The sequence below is a fragment of the Cinclus cinclus genome, chromosome 2, assembly GCF_963662255.1.
Source record: "Cinclus cinclus chromosome 2, bCinCin1.1, whole genome shotgun sequence".
NCBI classification, from domain to species: Eukaryota; Metazoa; Chordata; class Aves; order Passeriformes; family Cinclidae; genus Cinclus; species Cinclus cinclus.
This window is the reverse complement of record NC_085047.1, coordinates 767,027-786,161: the sequence shown is the minus strand read 5'-3', so window position 1 is coordinate 786,161 and position 19,135 is coordinate 767,027. Positions and strand designations below refer to the sequence as shown.

General features: G+C 48.1%; 1 protein-coding gene across 1 annotated transcript in view; it reads left to right on the top strand.

Moving 5' to 3' along the window:
* GRIK1 (glutamate ionotropic receptor kainate type subunit 1) overlaps positions 1–19,135 on the top strand; it is a 98,601-nt gene that overhangs the window by 61,742 nt on the left and 17,724 nt on the right. Inside the window, exons 7-13 of the mRNA XM_062511047.1 lie at positions 543–686; positions 7,412–7,519; positions 8,196–8,240; positions 10,811–10,924; positions 11,971–12,174; positions 12,548–12,771; positions 15,722–15,840. Of these exons, the coding sequence (XP_062367031.1) occupies positions 543–686; positions 7,412–7,519; positions 8,196–8,240; positions 10,811–10,924; positions 11,971–12,174; positions 12,548–12,771; positions 15,722–15,840 (958 nt within the window). The remainder of the gene's footprint in view (positions 1–542; positions 687–7,411; positions 7,520–8,195; positions 8,241–10,810; positions 10,925–11,970; positions 12,175–12,547; positions 12,772–15,721; positions 15,841–19,135) is intronic.

The window sequence follows — 19,135 nt, the reverse complement described above, 5'->3', positions numbered from 1 at the left end:
AAAGAGCATCCAGCAGTTTTGGTGTTTGAATCTGTGGGGCAATATTCAAGGATCCAAGGGCTGTAGTGGGAAGTTGGATGTGTCAGTCCAGCTTAATCCCCTCCAGAAGCACACCTCCAAAGGACAGATCCCCTCTCTCTAGCGCACCATTGCACGCATCCGTGCCAAAAGCCTGGATCCTCGAGGGCAGCGGGCCTTTGGAGGCAGCAGGTACCTGGGCAGTGGGATGTGTTCCAGGTGATCGGTGGCACTGGCTTCCCTGGAAAGCAGGGCGGCCAGCCTGACCTGTTAGGAAGGGAGCAGTCCCGCAAGTGCCGTGAGAAGAGTGGCTCATACACCTGGGACTTGTTATTGGGACCCCCTGACCTCCACGAAACACTGCAAAAGAACGCGAAGAGCTGGATTCTGCTGCTCCTCAGGGCTCCGTGGCGAGCCCGGGGGAGGAAAGGGCTGGAAGGGCAGGGCAGGGCAGGGCAGGGAGGGAAGGGATGGCAGCAGGCAGCAGCCCTGGGCAGGCACTAACCCAGGCTGTGTCTCTGCAGACGGAAGCAGCGCTGATGTACGACGCCGTGTACATGGTGGCCGTGGCGTCGCAGCGAGCCGCCCAGATGACCGTCAGCTCCCTGCAGTGCCACCGCCACAAGCCCTGGCGCTTCGGGCCCAGGTTCATGAACCTCATCAAAGAGGCAAGTGTGGAAACCCCTGCCCCTGCTCGCTGGGATCCTTCCTTTCCTCTTCCCTGGCTTGTGCTGGTCCTGGCTGTGCTCCTGGTCCTGGCACTCGCAGGGGAAGTTCTCCCTCAGCTTCATGGCAAAACCCCCGATTCCCGGGCACGAGTCTCCTCTGCCTTCCGTTCCAGTCTTTACCTGCGTGTGGCAAAGTCCCAGACTGAAACGCTTGCGAGACCTCCCAGGTTTTCCACTCGGTTAATGCTTGCTGTGGATGTTGATAGTTTCTAAAAAAATAGGAGGTAACTGCGACAGTTGTTCTGGAAATTGAAAGAAAAGCGAGACTGTAGCTCTGTCCTTGCTTCGCTGTGCAATTCCAGTTGTTCTGCAGACTTCTTGTTCAGTGATCAATATCCACAAAACGTTGTAGACAGTATTTCTAAAGAAGGAAATTGCTTCCCGAAGCAGTTCTCTGTCTTACAAGAATCCACGACTGAGCTTGATCCAGAGATGTCCTAAAAACACACACTTTAGTTGAAATGCCTTCACTCTTTCAAAAGTCTCAGCTGTATTTTGATTTTCAAGTGGAAACCTTTCCTTTAGGGAAGTGTGGAAATGAAAACTGGAAGTTATGTGGAGTGTCCCACGTGCGTTTTTACCTTTTCCCCGGCCTCTGTCCCTGCCTTGGAAGAGTAATTATAATGAAACTGTAGGTTAATAAAATACTTTGTATCAGGGAATGCCCCTGCAGTGATGCCTTGCTTACTTTGGAGGGTGCTGAGGGTAAAATCAAGGGTTCCCGCAGCCTAAAGCAGAATACTTTGCCCAGATCAATTTGCATACCAGCAGATCAATTCAAAGCCTGAACAGTGACACAGAGCTCTCATTTATCATGGACAAGCAGCTTCCCTTGCATGGAGTGAGATATGGCAGCTAATTACTGATGGCCTTGCAAAAATAGTCTCTCATCATCAGTAAAACACTGATTTAAATACTCTGAGAGCCTTATCTTCCTGTGTCTGATGTAGCAAAAGAGAAAAAGGTGGTTGTTACAGGCAGAGGATAGGATGTTATAAGACCATATTGTATCTCCTGTAAAGATATAAATGTGAGTTGGAAGCAAATAGCAAATACATTTGGACCACCCTAGATCTTGTTAGGGGCTGGTTTGTTCAGCAGGGATAGAGGAACTTTATAACTGGGAATCAGTGAGTAGGTACAGAGAAGAAAAGGTCAAGGAGGCAGAGCGATAGTTTGGGCCCACATAGGTAGAATTCAATTTTCCTGTTTTGTGATGTAGCACTGACGTTCTGTGAAGGCATTTTACAGAGCAAGTATTCAGTACTCTGGCCTAAATAAACCTGTTTCAGACAAAGAATTTGCCCGCAGTGATTCCTGCGGATGCTGGAGTTAACAAGTGCTTCAGTGGCTCCCTGGTGAGTTTTTTGCATTTTATTTTGGTGGTGAAAAGAACCGAGGTCACCTCATTTGCTTTGTGGGTCATCGAGATGAAAACCTCTGGGATCAAGGCTCTGTAACAGCCGGTTAAGGAGTCTTTAATGAAAAGTAAATCCTTGTCAGAAGCTGTGCCTCTCAGTGACCCAGTGCCATCCACGACTGAAGGATGCTCTAGTCTTCGAGCCCTTCTGGAGGCACTTGCAGGGAGTGCCCCTTACCCCTGCTCAGAGGGAAAAGGGCTTTGCTGTCTGTCTGCAGAGGGGGAACAGGGACAGCAAGGATAATCCCACCTTTCCCAAAGGAAAACTGGGGGGTAAACGCAAAATACATTTATAATTGAATGATCCAGTTCTGCTCGTGTCCCCTCTAAAGCATAAGGCCCCAGATTATGAATGTTTTTCAATTATCATGGAAACCATTGTGAGCTGCCCTTGTTCAAATCCAGCCACTATTAAAAGAAGAGCTACAGAGAGAAGGATAGAGATGCAGATTGGATTCTGAGTGACTATTAAATGCCCTCAAGCAGAATCACAGGGAAAAATCTCAGAGACTGAAAGAGATCTGAAGCGATTTTGGTTCCTGCTGTGTTTCTGAAAAGATCCATGCCAAGCACTGAGACCAGGAGTGAGAGCCGTGCATCTGCATTCAGTACTGGAAGGAGAAAGAACTGGAGGTTTTTCATCACAGAAAAAGTAGAAATTTAAACTATGGCAGGCAGAAGGGAAAGCAATCCATCTGCAGAGGTATCCACTAATTAGTTCTGTTTCCAATTGGCAACATCTCCAAACACAGGAGCACAAAGAATCTCGTAAGAGAACAGAACATTTCTGTTGTTCAGTGGTCTTTGATTACTCCCAGAGTCAGCTTGTCAGAGTGTTTTCATGGGGCTCCAGCCCTGCCAAGTGGAACAAATTAAAAGGAGAGAGCAGTACGAGAGCCTGATGCCAGAAGAGCCAGGAAACCCCCACCTCCCCTGCTCCCCGAGACAGGGGCTGTGGGGCAGCACTGAAATCTTTGTGCAGTGGCTGGGAAAAGAGGACAACATTTTGCTCCAAAACATGAAATAAAATCTCTTCTGCTGCATGTTTCTCATTGCATTTTAGCACTGAGCCAGCAACAGGGTCTGTGGGTGCTGGCTGGATTTATTCTCTGGGCTCTGGTGCTGCAATGTTCAGTTACATCAAATTTGAAGCAGTTGTTTACTTTGGTAGGGCTTCTCTCACCAGATAATTTAAGATTAACACTTGATCCACTCTCACTAAAGCAGTTTTTTTTCTGTGTTTCACTTTCCATAACCTTTTTTTTAAGTCCGTGAAGTGCATTCTGCACTGCATTCTGAGCCTATTACTGGTTGTTGCTTTGACCTGAAAACTCTTAATTAGGAAGAGCAAACAAAACACCTGCCTGACCTGCATCCCATGGTGCTTTATTAGAAAATAAAGCTCAGCTTCCCAAGAAGACAGTGAGGCTGAGGGTAGTGTCAATAGGCATTCTTATTCTGAAATCAAATTTCAAGTGCAAAAACACTTATTTATGGAATTATCTATGCCCAGATTGCAAAGTAATTGCAGGATTGCATGCTGTGCATAAATACATATCGAACTGATGAAAACTGATAAAAATTATCTGCAAAGTACTGATACTGTGATATCCAAAATCAAAGCGAGCTGTTTGCCAAAAAAAAAAAATATTACATCTCTTTTCTTCCATTCTGTTTTCAGGTCATTAAATGTTACCTGGGCACTGGATTTGTTTATAAAAAATAAGCAAGAGCTATTATAAAGTGACTTTATCTGAATGTACGGAGGATGTTTTGATATTTGCTACATATTTTGATATATGCTTTCCGGACATATTGAATATATCCAGACTTACTCAAACACAATGCACAGGTTACATTTTCCACATTCACAGTCCGGCATAATCCCACCCCTCCTTTCTGCTTCTCCCTCTGTTTCCATTCCAGTGCTGCTCACTGAAAGTTCAGGACTTTTCCTGGACCTCTTCCAAGTAAAAGGGATGTGGAGCATCATAATTCTCAGTTTATCTCCACAGATAAACCCCTATGCTGGCGAGTGCTGAAACTCTCTTTATTCCATCAATTATGCCAGATTTGGAGAAGGATAATGGCAAAGTCATACCCTAACTCACTGTATTCCATAATCCTGGGGGATCTCTGTTAATAAGAGGATTGATTATAAGAGCTGACAAGTTGATGTGTGGCTCATCACACACGATTTCCACTCCAAGGAGAAGCAGTATCACTGTCACTTCAATCTGGCAGCTCTCTCTGCAATTCCAATAAAGCAAGGGCTTTCTCTTCCCAAAGGAAAGAAAGCCAAAGGGGAATTAAACTGTGCTTGGTCAGTAGCATTTTGGCAGTGGTTATTAGTATTAGTATTAGTATTAGTATTAGTATTAGTATTAGTATTAGTATTTGTTATTATAGTAGTATTGCCTTTTATGGGCTTGGGAAGTTTTGTTATGTATAAGTGACCTGAGGTGTTCTGAGCATTGTAGGTTTAGGTATTCCTAGGTTTTTAAATTTTTCATTCAAGTGTCAGGTACCATCAAAGCCCTCATCAGAAATTTGAGAGTGATCAGTTCCTTCACCCCTGTAGCTAATTAGGAATGTACGTTAAATCAATAACTGATGTTCATTTTGCCTAGGAATTTCTGATAATAAATAAGCAGACTAGAACCCCAAGAATCAAATACATGTACCATGGGTCAAAATAATTCCACACCGAAACAGAGTAGGCAGGGAAATATTCTTATCTCCAATTAGACTTCACTCCACTCTTTCTGAGTGTGCTCCACCCACAGTGACCAGTCCAGGTGACTGATTTCTGACCAAACTCCCATCAAAGCCAGAGAAAAACCTTGATTGCTCGCCTTTAGGGAAAAGTTTCCAAATTTCCAAGTTGCACTTATATAGCAAGAGGAGGAAAAAAGAGAGAGAGAGAATAAAAAGGATAGGTCTGTTGTATGAAATAAATAACTTAATCTGGTCTGCCTGGGGAATTTCTGGAGTCAGTTTAGACACCGCTCCCAGGGATGCTAAGGGTGGCATTGTTTGGGGGCTGTGCAGGGCCAGGGGCTGGGCTGGCTGGTCCTTGGGGGTCACTTCCCACTCAGGACATTCCATGATTCCGTGGTAAGTCTGGAAGCAGCTGAACCAATTGATTCTGGGATTGAACTGTTGATTTGCTCTGGCTGGAATGGAGGCTGCTGCATTGATCTGAGATGGTGAAGTTGGAAATTGATACAAAGACCCTGTGGTGGGTGGGAACTGATAAAACTCCTCTGGAGTGTTTGACCTTGGAGGCTGAGTCAGCCCTGTTCTCCTGTTGTCATTTCCCATCAATTTATTGATACTGGTTATACCTGGAATATTTAACCCCAGAGTTCAGCTTGTGCTTCACCCACACTCCTCACCCTTTCAAGCAGTAAAGGCAGGGAGCCTCACAGCTCTCACTAGGTTGCTTTGTGTATTTTGGCCGTGGCAGCCTCTGAAAGTGGCTGAAGTTGTGTCTGTAACCTCTCCTGTCCACTGCCTTCTCGAGGCTTGGTAAGAAGGGGCCTGAGCAGCTGCTCACAGTGATGCTCTTCGATCAACTACCTGACCAGGTTCCAATTCAGCTTTTAGGATGTCCTGTAACACTCAGCATGTCACCAGAAACATAAAAACTGCTATCAATCCTGTGTGTGAAAGCATGAAATCCCATCTCTGTGATACACAGACACGTGCAGCTCCTGGCTTTTCAGGAAGTTCTGCTTCATTTCAGTTAATTAACAAGCACTCCGAAGGCGCTGCTTTCACTGTTTTGGTTTAGAAGCAATAAAATAAAAATCAGAAATTAAATTTAGAATTCAGACAGTATCTGAAGCATGTTCCTCACTATTAGGGTTTAAAAATGCCATCAGAGTTTAACCCTCCTGAGAAACATTCCCTGGCACCTGTTCCTACTGAAGTCACTTTTGGGTCGCTCTTTGATGGTCTGAGTGGGACTGAGGTTGGACAAGTTCAGTCAAACTGTGTATTTCTGTCTACCAAGTCATTAAGATGAAAAGTCTCACAGCAAATTTGTTGCATTAATGCTTTTTTCCCCCCATTCTTATATTACTTAAGTGTGTTTTAAAGTCCTGCTGTTTCAACAAATTCCAAATGTGCCAGATTTGCCTGAGACACGTGGTGAGAGCTCCCCAAGATTAAATCCTGCAGATCCAGGGCTGGAATTAAACAGGGAGGGGAGACACCAGTCTGTGAGTGCGGTGATTTTTAATGCAGCTTTACTTCTGTCCTCTGTCCCCAGTAAATTAAATGAGGCAAGGAACAACGTGTGGTGGGAAAGCTTGTAATTTAAAATTATATGGCTGACACACACGAAAGAACAATGCCATCATTTATCGTCAGCTCTCCTTGTATCTCTGACAAATTTAATCTGGTGGGGGACCTCCCAAAAACAGATTATCAAGATTGTCTGCACTTGGAAACCCACTGCTTTGTTTTACGGATAAGCACCAGCTCTGGGGACAAAATGGGCTGGGAGGGGGAGAGATCTTACTTCAAGGCAAACGGGCTGGGTGGGAGGCTCACAAGATACAGGTGGCTGAAACTATGGAGAAAGTCTGTCCTTGCCCTCGGTCCTGCTGCCTGAAGAAGGGCTCTCCAGCGCAGGAAATCCTCCTGGCTGTGCAGGACGAATCCAGGTGCCAGTGTTTAAACAAGGGTTAGGATTCACGGGGTTAGGCTGGAGCCGGGGAGTGCTGCTCGGACCAAACCTGCTCCTCTGCAGCTCGTGTGCCGTCCTTCCCCCGGCTCTGACATTCAGTGACCTTGCCCTGCAAAGCTTTTATGGGGTCCCTGTGACGGGCTGGGCTTCTCCTGGAAGCTCCAAAGCCTGGCCCCACAGCTTGGACAGAGCAGACTCCTTTTTTTTAGTTCCTTAGAGAAGTGCAGAACTGCCCTGCCTTTGGGCACGTGCAATTCTCCCTTTCTCTTCAGTAAGCCTGCATGTTTTTTATCAGTACCAGCTGCATGCAGATCGATCTATATAAACCACCACAGACTTGTGCCTGGTCGCAAGACATAAAACATATCAGGAAGAAACCAAACAGCAAAAAAAAAGGCAGTTTTGTCAGTGCGGCAAAGCCACATGCACTTAAAACCCCCCAAATGTGGGAGCGGTTCGATGCTGTGGTGTGTTGAAATTGGGGTTCTTGTCCTGGGTTGGGAGCAGCTCCCGCTGGGTGCCACAGGCAGGGTGTGTTTGTGTCCCCAGGCACGGTGGGAGGGCCTGACCGGGCGCATCACCTTCAACAAAACCGACGGGCTCAGGAAGGACTTTGACCTGGACATCATCAGCCTCAAGGAGGAGGGCACGGAAAAGGTAAGCAGGTCTTTTGTGCAGAAACGTGGCAGAAAGTTTATTTGACAAGGGCATGATTCCTCGGCTTGAATCTCCTGTGACTGGGGTAAAAAAGACCCCGCTGTTCTCAAGTGATTTGAGTCAGAGTTAAAGCAGGGCAGCTAAGATTGGGTTTTATATTTTATGGTGCATTTCGAGGTATGGGAGAGGAACGTGGGGCAGGCAATGCTTACCTAATGGAAAAAAATTCATTTTAAGTGCACCTCGTTTTCATCTCTCGCCACTGTAACTGTGGATGGTAAATTCATGTACAGAGATAGATAAATTTATATAGCAGCGCACAGATAAATGTGACCTAAGGGAGAGAGGAAAGAAGGTGCCTGAGCTGTAACCTCAACAAAGTGGAGATGTTGAGAATTCTGCAGGTTTCTGGGACTGGGTTTGCTCCCTTTCCTCAGCCCTCAGCCAGCGATCAGGGCTGCCCTGGGGGTGGCAGCCGTGAGTGTCCCAAACCCCAGCACAGGTGACAGCGGCTCCCGAGGCCGCTGGCCCTTGCTCTGTGTGCTGGCTCAGCTCTGGCTGGTAATTGCTGATGGGTTCATTGAGAATTTAACTGTAATTGCTCCCTCACAGCTCTCCAGACAGCTTCTCTTTTCATTTTTAATGAAGCGCTCTGTTCATTTTTCCCTGTACCAAGGCTGCTGGCGAGGGTTCCAACCATTTATATAAAGTGTGGAAGAAGGTTTGTACACAGACAGGTGATGCCAAAACCCTGTGGGCTGGGAATCCACACTCAGCCTTTGGGTTTTAATGGTGACTCTCCTGTTGCAGTTTAGAGACGACAGTTTCTCTGAAAGCAGGAATTTTCCTGGCAGTTTTTCTGTTTTTCTCCGCTTGAGACACTGTAATTGCAGAGACTGAAAAGATCTTGGCAGGATTTAGCTTTTTCAACAAAATCATGGGGGTTCAATTATTATTTTACTTCTTGGGAGCTGTGCTTTCCCCATCACTGAGTAGAGGCCCCTGCTGCAGCAAAACCAGTCCTTTCTCATGTACCGTCCTTCCTGATTCTCCTAAAATTCACCCCAGGAGTAAAATGACACCAATTTGGGCGTGTATTGACATCAGCTCCCAAGCCTGGTTTAACGTGCAGGGCTGGGGGTGCTTTTCCCCACACAGACCTCTCAGCACTGGCAAGTACTACTGCCTCAAAATTTGGATGACTGTGTTACTAACTCCTTACAGGAAATAACAGTAAGTGGGTGCTGTCATTCACTAGCATATGGAAATTGGGACTAAGCTTGTTTATAAAAGATGGAAATTACCCCAGGAAGCTCATCCCTCTTTGAACGTAAGGTGCTTAAAACACAAAAGTGGGGTTTGGAGCTCCACAAGCTGCTCCTCACAGGACTTACAACCCCTGGCTGCTGTTGTACGAGGAGAAGATAAAAACTTCTAAGTCTACTAAGTCTGAAGTGTTCTGCAGTCACGAGACAGAAATTTTTATAGTGCCTAGAATTCTGTTTTGTCTATGGTTCACGCAGATCTCCATATTCCACAGCCCTCCCTCATATGCCATTTGGAAAGGTTTTGGGTTCGTGTTGTTTTTGTGAGAAAACCAGTGTAGACCAGTGTAAAACACCCTCTACAACCCTCCCGGGGTTCTCACGGAGCACATCCATACTTAACAGCCTGGTTTAGTCTCTAGTGGAACGGGCTGAGGCACAAAGGCCCTCTCCCCTCCTTCCTGGGGAGGAGACCATCCCCTGACACGCAGAAGCAATCTCCCCTTTGACTGCAGGCATCTCGTGACCTGCTGAACTGATTTAAACCGGATCACGGTGCGTTCACTGGGAAGACCACAGGACACCTCTCAGACTTGTCACTAAACTGCAGAACATCCCCGGGACTCCCCACAGTGATGTCCTACCTCGGTCTCGTCCTTCCCCCTGGCTCCTCCCTCCGGCCAGGGCTGCCCTGCGGTGCCGTCCCTTTGCCCAGATGTGCGGTGCTCTCCTGGTGTATTCTGTGTGCTCTGCCACCCTGCTGCTCCCTGTTCCCACAGCTGTGCTCCTCTTGCCCTGCTGCCGGCCGACAGACACCTTCCAAGTCAGTGACAGTGAGCAGAAGGGCTCATCCGCCCTGGTGCAAACCCAAGGATGCTGGATATTTCCTGCGTTCCTGGCTCAGGCCTCCGTAATTGCCAACATTTTATCGCCTTTGTAAATCTGTGCACTTCCCAGATCAGCTTCACAGCCTGCTCTAGTTTTGGAAACCAAGGGAATGACTGACAAATGCTTGACGTGAACTTTTTTTTTTTTTTAATGGCATGGATGTGCCCATTAAGGATTTGGGAAGAAAAAAAAAAGTTTGTGAGGGGCAAAAGCAATGGCACCTGGGGACACAAACCCTGAGTGTGCTTGAAATGGTTGTGCTCTCCGTAGCTCCCAGCACAAACCAAACTGCCCAAGCCAGCTCCTCGCCTGGAGCTCCTCACATCAGCCCTCAGCCAGGCTGGACACAAAAGTCCAAGGACAAAAACGCTGGAGATGCTTCCAGACTGCATTTAAATAAATTGGGTAAATATTGACCTGAAGAAATAGCATGGTCATAATTTCTGCCCCTCCCCTCTCCCCCCCCACCCCAGCATTGATCCAGATCCTCTGAAAGCACAAATATCTTCCCTGGAGGCTTTGGATTGGGCAGTAAATACTGGAAGTTTTCACTCTCTCCGGGGCTAGAAGGCAATTTGCCTTTGGCCACTGATGTTTGCTGAGCAAATACTGCTTGGGGTGTGAAATGGTATCACCTCGATAGCTCTGGCATACCCAGGAGTCCAGGAATGACAGAATAATCTTTGCTAAAGCTGCTGAAGGCACAGGGCAAGCAAAAGGCCGGTGTATCCATCAGTCTGCTGCAATGTAGTTATTCAGGCTTTTAACCTGTTCTGTCAGAAGAAAGAGGTCTTGCCACATATCTCAACTCCACCATTGTCAAAATCTTTTTCAAAGATCATAAAAAATAGACATTTGACTTTTTTTTTTTTTTTTACCGGGGAGCTAAGTGAGAATGTTCTACTTTAGTAGCCGGTTGGCCAGCCCAGGACTGCACTGCCAAGCCTCATACTCTTCACTGCTCCTGGGTTTGCATTGTTGCCTTTTGCAGTCATTCCCTGGGGTTTCTGAATCAGCCCGTGGTGTTGCTGTCTTCCTCTGAGCTCCTGCTCTCCTCCAGCACCGGGCTCTTTCCTGAGGCCGGTGCTCTGGGGGTTTAGGGGACCAGGGCAGGTCTCACGCTCTCTCTTTTGCGCAGATTGGGGTCTGGAACTCCTACAGTGGCCTCAACATGACGGACAGCAACAAGGACCGGTCCACCAACATCACGGACTCCTTGGCCAACCGCACGCTCATCGTCACCACCATCCTGGTAAGGCTGCCCAGAGCTGCTGGTTTTGGCTCAGGATGCACACACACACACACACACACACACACACACACACACACACACACATATGCACGAGACTGACTCAAAAACACCACACTGCCAGTGGAAGACTCCCAGGAACCTCTGCCTCCAAAATTGTTTCACCTTCTCCAGCGTTTCGGAGGAGCCCTGTGCACTTTTTCCTCCCAGAAGAACAAACGCACACAAACACTTGGCTTCGCAGTCGCTGCTTGTGCATCCTTTGTTTTACTGAAAGTGAGACCAAGGGGGCTGAAAGGGAGTGGTAAACGGCAGACAGACAGATTGAGTCATTGTTCTTCCTGTGAGGAAGCAAAAGGCGTAACCCGGTATCCCGGAGCTGCTCTGCCCATGCTTTCCACGTGCCCAAGTAATGCCACTTTTTTTTTCAACTGCTCTGCCTAATTCCTCAGGAGGAGCGAAAGAGCTCAAAGGCTCCTTCTATGCTACTTATCTATTGCCAGAGGTGTTTTGCAACATTAAACTGCTTGCCCAGATCTTCTTCTATCCAAAATCCTGCAAAGGGGAAAGCAAAAATGCTCTTTGCAATCTGCCTTTGCTGTCGCCCATTCCCTCTTTGCTCCATTTGAAAGTTTTTCTCAGTAAAGAGTTATTTTTCACAGAATATAGAATGTTGGGTCCGCCTCATGGGTGTTTTCCTGTTATTTAGGATCCTCTCTCCTTCAGTATCCCTCTCTGTCCTTTGGAGTGGGATGATATAGGGCCTGGACCTTGGGTCTGAATTTGGAGCTTCTGGGCACATCAGGAATTAAAGTTCCTGGGAGCCATGAATGGTCCGTTCCACTGAAAATCGGGGCCCTTACATTCATCACTGATTCATTCAGCAAGTCTGTTAACACACCTAAAACAGCTTTCAACGTACACAGTAAATTGCTGGTTTCCATGTACTTGCAATCCCTTTGGAAAATACGACCACCCTGTAGAGAAATCCATCTAACCCGAGCCAAGCCTCGCGTCTCTCACTGTCTGTCTGCTGTGTTTTCCTGCAGGAAGATCCCTACGTGATGTACAAGAAGTCTGACAAGCCCTTGTACGGCAATGACAGATTCGAGGGCTACTGCCTGGACTTGCTAAAGGAGCTGTCAAACATTTTAGGCTTCATCTATGAGGTCAAGCTCGTTTCTGATGGCAAATATGGAGCTCAGAATGACAAGGGAGAGTGGAATGGGATGGTCAAGGAGCTCATAGATCACGTAAGACTGAACCCTTCTCTATTCTCCTTTCTCTTTATAGCTGAAATCTTTGCTGGGTTTGCACCTTTTAGAGCCACTGCTGTGTCTGTTTTGCCACCCGTCAGAGTAGGAACATCTGAAGGAGCAGTTTGCAGGTGTTGGGGGGAAGCATCCCTCAGTGGCCACCTCCCAAATGTCCCCCTGCCTTGTAAAAAAGAGGAAAGAGAATGTCACATACCCCCCCCCCCCACCAAAATACCATAGAAATGTTAAATTGTGTTGAGTTTGACCCAAAATGGGCTTATTTTTTTAGTACTTGGGAAAGAAATGGAGGGAATTGCAGTGGGTTTGTCGAACATGAAGGAGATGAGTATTTCCCCTTTTGTGTTTCCAGAAAGCTGACCTGGCTGTAGCTCCTCTCACCATTACCTATGTGAGAGAGAAAGTGATTGATTTCTCCAAGCCCTTCATGACACTGGGAATAAGTATCTTGTACCGGAAGCCCAATGGGACCAACCCTGGCGTTTTCTCCTTTTTAAACCCTCTCTCTCCAGATATTTGGATGTATGTTCTCCTGGCCTGCCTCGGAGTCAGCTGTGTCCTCTTTGTCATTGCCAGGTAAGGCCAGAACAGAGTTTTAGATGCACCCACAGCCTCTCCCCTCACAGGTGTTGGATGGGCTCTGGAGTACAGGGGTATCAAGCGATGCTAAGGGGGTTTTCCATTCCTAAAACCTTTCTGCAGAGTCTTGGTATTTTCTCATCAGCGCTACTTGTCTGGATTGCACCGGGGTCTTGCATTCTTTAAGGGCTGTTCCGAGGGAAATATACAATGGGATGCATCAGGAGGCACCACCCCAGCAGATACGTGCTGGAAAGCAGCAGTTTGTTACTTGCATGTAGACGTTTCCCTCTTCCACTCACGGTGCACACAGCTCAAAGCCGAAAGACACAAAAGGTGAACTTAGTTTTGCTGGAGGTCCAGCCTTAGAGGTGTGTTCCAGCCAAAATGATTCTGTGAAAGAGAGGAGGAGAGGCCACGGGGTGACTTCCCAGGGATGGCCTGAGGCGAAGGAGGAGTTTATCCCTCCCTGGCAGCTGTGGGGCTCTGTGCAATTACCCGTGACTTGCCACAGGCTCCTGCAGTGCCTCACTGTACCATAAATAATAACTCTACTGTACACAACCCATGATCTCACTCATGACTAATCTTAAATCTGCTCCTCTCTGGCAGACTGACTTCTCTGCACTTGTGTGCCAAGACTGAAAACATCCCCCCCAGCCCTCTCCACCTCAGAGCAGTGGAAGGGAACACAAATGCTTTCCTTGAGCTGGTGCCTGAAAGCAGCGCCTAGTAAGATTCAGCTGCACTTCTTCAGACTGAAGAAGTGAAATTTGTGTTCATGTTAATTTAGATTTAATACATTTTAAGCTAAGCTGCTCTTGCAGCACACATCGAGACCTGTCCATGTCTCCCAGTGCACCAAGATTTCTGTAAGATTTGCAGAGTGTTTCAGCAAATACTAGTTGGTTTTAATAACCCCAGAAACCATCAACTTCTTAGCACTGTCACAGTGAATTAAATGGTTACCCACATTTTGACATCAGTTCCTGAAAAAACAAATTTTTGGGAATAATTTTCACAGACTGGTATAATTCTCCCGTCATTTCCTTCAACTTTTCAGCAGCTGCATAATTTCTCATTTGTCTCAGAGACTTATGCAGCCCTGTTGTTTTTTCATTAATTTTTAAACCCAAGCTCTGAGGTTTTTATCACCATGAAGGGTTGCAGACTGGCAGAGCTCTGTTCCAAGTACACTGCCAGTGGATGAACAGGGTGTTTTCTGCCAAAATTTCCCTTTCTGCTAATGCCATGTCAGCTGCGCTGTTACGTCAGTGAAGGTAGAGCCAAGCAGCTGAGCCAATAATGTCACACAGACCAAGTGGAAAAAGGTGCTTGGGTGACCTTGAGCATCTCACCTTTACCAGAAACCTCAGCACAGCTGCTGCTGAAGAGGGAAAAACCAGGGAGTAAAAGGCCAAGAGAACAGGTCTGAGCAAGGAATTCTGCTGAACTGTAAACCAGAGCTCAGCACAGCAACAGAAGCATGAGAAGAAAATCAGGTTTTGTTTTGAGGTGTAAAGGAGACGTACATACACCTTGCTAATACATTGAAACGTGTACCCGGGGCAGGAAAAACCTCCCCAGTCTGGAAGACAGGGCTTTGCTTCCAGAATTTCACAGCCACTTCCTAGTAATGGCCCTTTTTCTCTGGTGGAGACATTTGTGACCAACTCATGGAATGTGGTGGTTTTCTGAAACCCTGCAGAATTCCAGCCTTGGGCTTCCCACGCAGGTTGGGCAGAGGGATTTATTCTTCTTCCTGCCTGACAGTGTGAACACTGTGGGGGAAGCTCTTCACTCCTGGGGCTGTTGACAACCTGCTGGTCCTAACTGGGGGTCTCTTGTGAAGGATGTGTTTCCCTCTGTGTGCACAAATTGAGTTGGGGATGATCTGGTCACTCCACAGCCCCTGCTTCCATTATTACAGCAGAAATGGGAAACATCTAACTTGGGAGTTCCTCTTCTTTTGACGGGTGCATGCAGAACTGTTGTAACTTGAACCTGAAAACTTTGTCTTTTGTCATGATTTTTGATACTCTCGTTCTGGGTATTGCTGACGGCATCCTAAGCTACGACCTCTCTCAGTTAACAGGTTCATTATTACCAGACTTCATTACTTCAGCTAAGGCACTCCGCTCGCAACTGTGCATAGATTCAGTGCTTAATTATATTGTTGCAACAGTAATTAGAATGTGTTGGGTGAGGCTGTCAATTAAGGCTGCATTCACACGCTCCATGAGCAAGCCACCCGGCACTGGGGAGCTAGAGCGGGCACCCTGAGGAGGAGCAGTCCTTGGGGTGCTCCTGCTGGCTGTGTGCTTGGCCCAGAGCTCTTCCAGGGAGCCCCTGTGCAGCTCCTTCCCCGCAGTGCCCCCCCCGCGGGCCTGTGGCCTGGGGAGCTGCTGCTGCTCCCAGCGCCTCCCAAAGCTGGGAGAGCAGGGTGCTCCGAACGCCCCGGCTGTGGTGCTGCTCCTGGACGGGCACCTGCTTCAGACTGGGGCTCCATGGTCCTGCCGGCTCACAACATCCAGTGATTCTGGGAATGACGGGCAGCTGCCGCTGCAGGGTCCAGCACCCACAGGCAGCGAGCGGTGGTGCCCTCAGAGGGCTGCTGCTCCTTCCTTATTCCCAAAACGCATCCCAGGAGCAGCCCCTGTGGCTCCCAGCAGTGCCCTGTGAGTGGGCCAGGGAGCAGAGGAGAGGAGGGGAGCAGCCCCGTGCCAGGTCCAGCAGCAGTGTGCCGCCCACAGCTCCACAGCTTATCCACAGCTGGCACGGGGCAGTGCCGATGGACACCAAATTCTCCTCTGGCACGGGACAGCCCTGCAGCCCGGGTTCTCCCGTGCCTGCTCCCTGCGTGGTGCCGTGCCGGGGTGCGGTCTCAGCAGGTTTGCTGTGTGTCCTCTGCTCGATGTTTACAGACTGTTTCTGTTGACTGCCACAGGTTTACACCATACGAGTGGTATAACCCCCACCCGTGCAACCCAGACTCAGATGTGGTGGAAAACAATTTTACTTTACTAAATAGTTTCTGGTTTGGAGTTGGAGCTCTCATGCAGCAAGGTACACCGGTTACACTTCGTTCTCGCACACGTCCCACAGTCTGCTCAAGGGCTTCTGTGCTGGTAAACTCCACCCTCTGTAAACGCAGCATGTACTGTAAAACCTGGTCTCACACACGCAGAGTAGCACAAGGGAAAGGAGCCGTGTGCCACTGCCCCAGGGGAACTGTGCAGCCCAGACCAGGAGGAAGGAGGGCAAGCATCTGAGAGGAAGGGGGGCACGCAGGGCCGCACAGGAGGTCTGCAGCTCAAGTGGAATTCATTTGCGACAGGGGTATGAAGTGCCTCACGCTGAAGTTGAGTTTATCGGTGTAAGAGTTTTGGCAAGAGGAAAATGTTGGGCTCCATCCCAACACAATTGGCCTTAGCTGCCCTAGAAGAGCTGTTCCAGCTGCCAAACTGAGAAAGATGCTCTTTCTCCAGAAGGGTTGTTGAGTTTGTAGGCACTTGTCAAACACATTGTTTAAAACCAACACCAAACCCTTGTCTTCCACGGCTTTTCTGCAGGTATGAGTCCCACCCTTCTGTAAATGCATCCAACCCTAGAAGCCTTAACTTAACCCAGTCACAAGCCCCCGCTGCTGATGATTTTGGAAACAGCTGACATTTTATTCAGATGCCAAGGAGGGGCAGCGAAGCTTACTCTGTGTGGGAAGTCAAATAGATCTATGTGCTAAACAACACATTTGTTTATGGCATTTATGTTCCAAGCTTTCTAATTAAATCACTTCTCACCAAAACCGTGAAAGTGGGGTCCACTGAAAAGAGAGAAAATGTTTTCTGGCAGACATTTCAGGTCTAATCAAAGCTGAACAAAAAAGGCCCCACCCCACGACAACCAAAAAGGCAAAGCCCAGCAGTACCTTGGTATTAAATTCCTAAACATTAAGGAATGTAAAATCATCTCTGCATTCACACAGGTACAGTTTGTTCTTTCCTCTTTAGCAGGCATGAGTAAAAAATAAATTTAAAAATAAAGAGGATTTTTTTCCTAGACATGGTAGAGAATAAAGTTTGTATTGACCTAAGAGGCACTTGCTTTTAGGGGTGCGTTACTGTATTGAGAGGACAAATTGCTTTGGAGGAGGTTGGATGAAAGAAGTGCATTTCTGCTTTGTTTCGGAGCTTTTTTGTTTTGTTTTCCTTCCAATCTGTCAGTAAAACACAGGCTGAGGTTTTACAGTATCAGGCAGGTGTGTGTATCTAACTGTGGTTGCCCTGTGTGTGAAAGTGCCCCAGGATTTTGTGTTTCCTGTCCTGCCTTTTTTTGGAGTTTACCATCATCCACAGCAAACTGTGGGATGCAGTGTCTGCTCGTTACCACTACCTTGGGTACATGACAGTCAGCCCCAACCAGACTCTGCTTGTCTTTTAAGGAGATTCAAAACAAAACAAAATGAAAGAAAGAAAGGAAAAAAAGAAAACATTTGTAAGGCAACACAAATGTTTCCATGTGCAAACTTGCGGTGTGATTGTCTGTGCATCATGGTCACGTGAAGAGTTTGGACATGATGGGAGTGGTGGTGGAAGCCTGGGTCCAGCGTTGCGCTCCTCCTCCTTGGCAGCAGCTGCTCGTTATGCTCGACTGGAAGCCACTTGTGATTAAATTTTAAAATGTGATGATCAGACTTTCTCTTTTCTACAGAGCGTGAGCAAAGTCTGGATCAGGATTGGCTGTCATGTCTGCCATAAAAAGGCACTAGAGAGACTTCAGCAAGTATTGTCTCTGCCCCCGAGTCTTGCTGGCAACATTTTGATTTAGATACTGCTTCCCCTGTTTTTCCCCTGGAAGTCTCAGATGTGTTTGCATCCTCTGAAAGCATCCAAACAGGGCGCATTTCATCCAATCCATCCAGGGAAGCTGTCGCTGTCAGAAAGGAGAGCTGTCCCTCGGAGCTCAGCTCAGCCAGACACGGGGCAGGCAGGAGCAGCCGGAGCAGAGAGCGCCCAGGTGGAGAGAGGGGGGGACGGAGCAGATCCCGGGCTGGTCCTCCAGCCTGGGCAGCAGGGAATGAAGGATTCTGTCCCTCTGCCCCTGTGCTCAGGTGAGACCCCACCTGCAGAGCTGCCCCCGCCCTGGGGCCAGCAGCAGGAGGACGTGGAGCTGCTGGAGAGAGTCCAGAGGAGGGCACAGAGGTGTTCCAAGGGCTGGAGCCAGGCTGGGAGAGCTGGGGGTGCTCACCTGGAGAGGAGAAGGCTCCAGGGAGAGCTCAGAGTCCCTTCCAGGGCCCGAAGGGGCTCCAGGAGAGCTGGAGAGGGACTGGGGACAAGGGATGGAGGGACAGGACACAGGGAATGGACCCAGACTGAGAGAGTAGGTTTAGATTTGATATCAGGAAGGAATTGTTCCCTGTGAGGGTGGGAAGGCCCTGGCACAGGGTGCCCAGAGCAGCTGTGGCTGCCCCTGGATCCCTGGCAGTGTCCAGGGCCAGGCTGGACATTGGGGACTGGAGCAGTCTGGGACAGTGGAAGGTGTCCCTGCCCATGGCAGGGGTGGCACTGGATGAGCTTTAAGGTCCCTTCCAGCCCAGCCCACTCTATTATTCTATGATAACCCAATGCTTTTTGCTGGAGATGAGGCACTTGGAAAGGTGAACACTGGAATAACCGTGGGAAAGATGAGCTGCTGCCCCACTCTGCTCAGCCAGGAGCAGGGTTTGCTCTCACCTCACTAGAGCAGTCACTCCGGGCAGAATTACCAGGCTGGGAACTGAGCTCTTCCCACAGACAATGTTTTGCAGCAGGAAATCACAGAAGGTTTGGCGTCTGCACCCCACAAGTGCAGCACTCAGGGATTTTCCATCCTCTCCTGAGAAGCGCTGGCACACTCCATGTGCGTGGCACAGCGTCAGGGGCCAAGTGCAGGAGTTCTGTTTGTATGGCTGCCTAAGCTTAAAAGAAAGAATTCCTTCAGGATGACCTGCATCAGCACAGCTTTTGCAGTTCAAACCCAGCTTAAAAATGGAGAGCAATGAGGAAATATTTCATAGCTTTGGAAAAAAAAAATCTAATCATGAAACCAAGAAAGTGCAGCAGAATCCCCAAACACAAACCCAGGCAGAGTTACAGCTCTGGAAACAACTCCATTTGGACTGTAAAATTTCAAGTGAGAGCTTTTGTCTTCAGACTGCCCTCGCTGTTTGGCAGTTCTGTCAACACACTCCAACCCTTGGGCTAAGCTTAGCTCTGACCTTTAAGAGACACAGCTCTGTGTTTACAAATACAGCTCCAATCTCTTTGCTGGTTGGTGGGGAAGGTTTTACCCTTTCGGGTCTCTGCCCCAAAAGTCACAATCG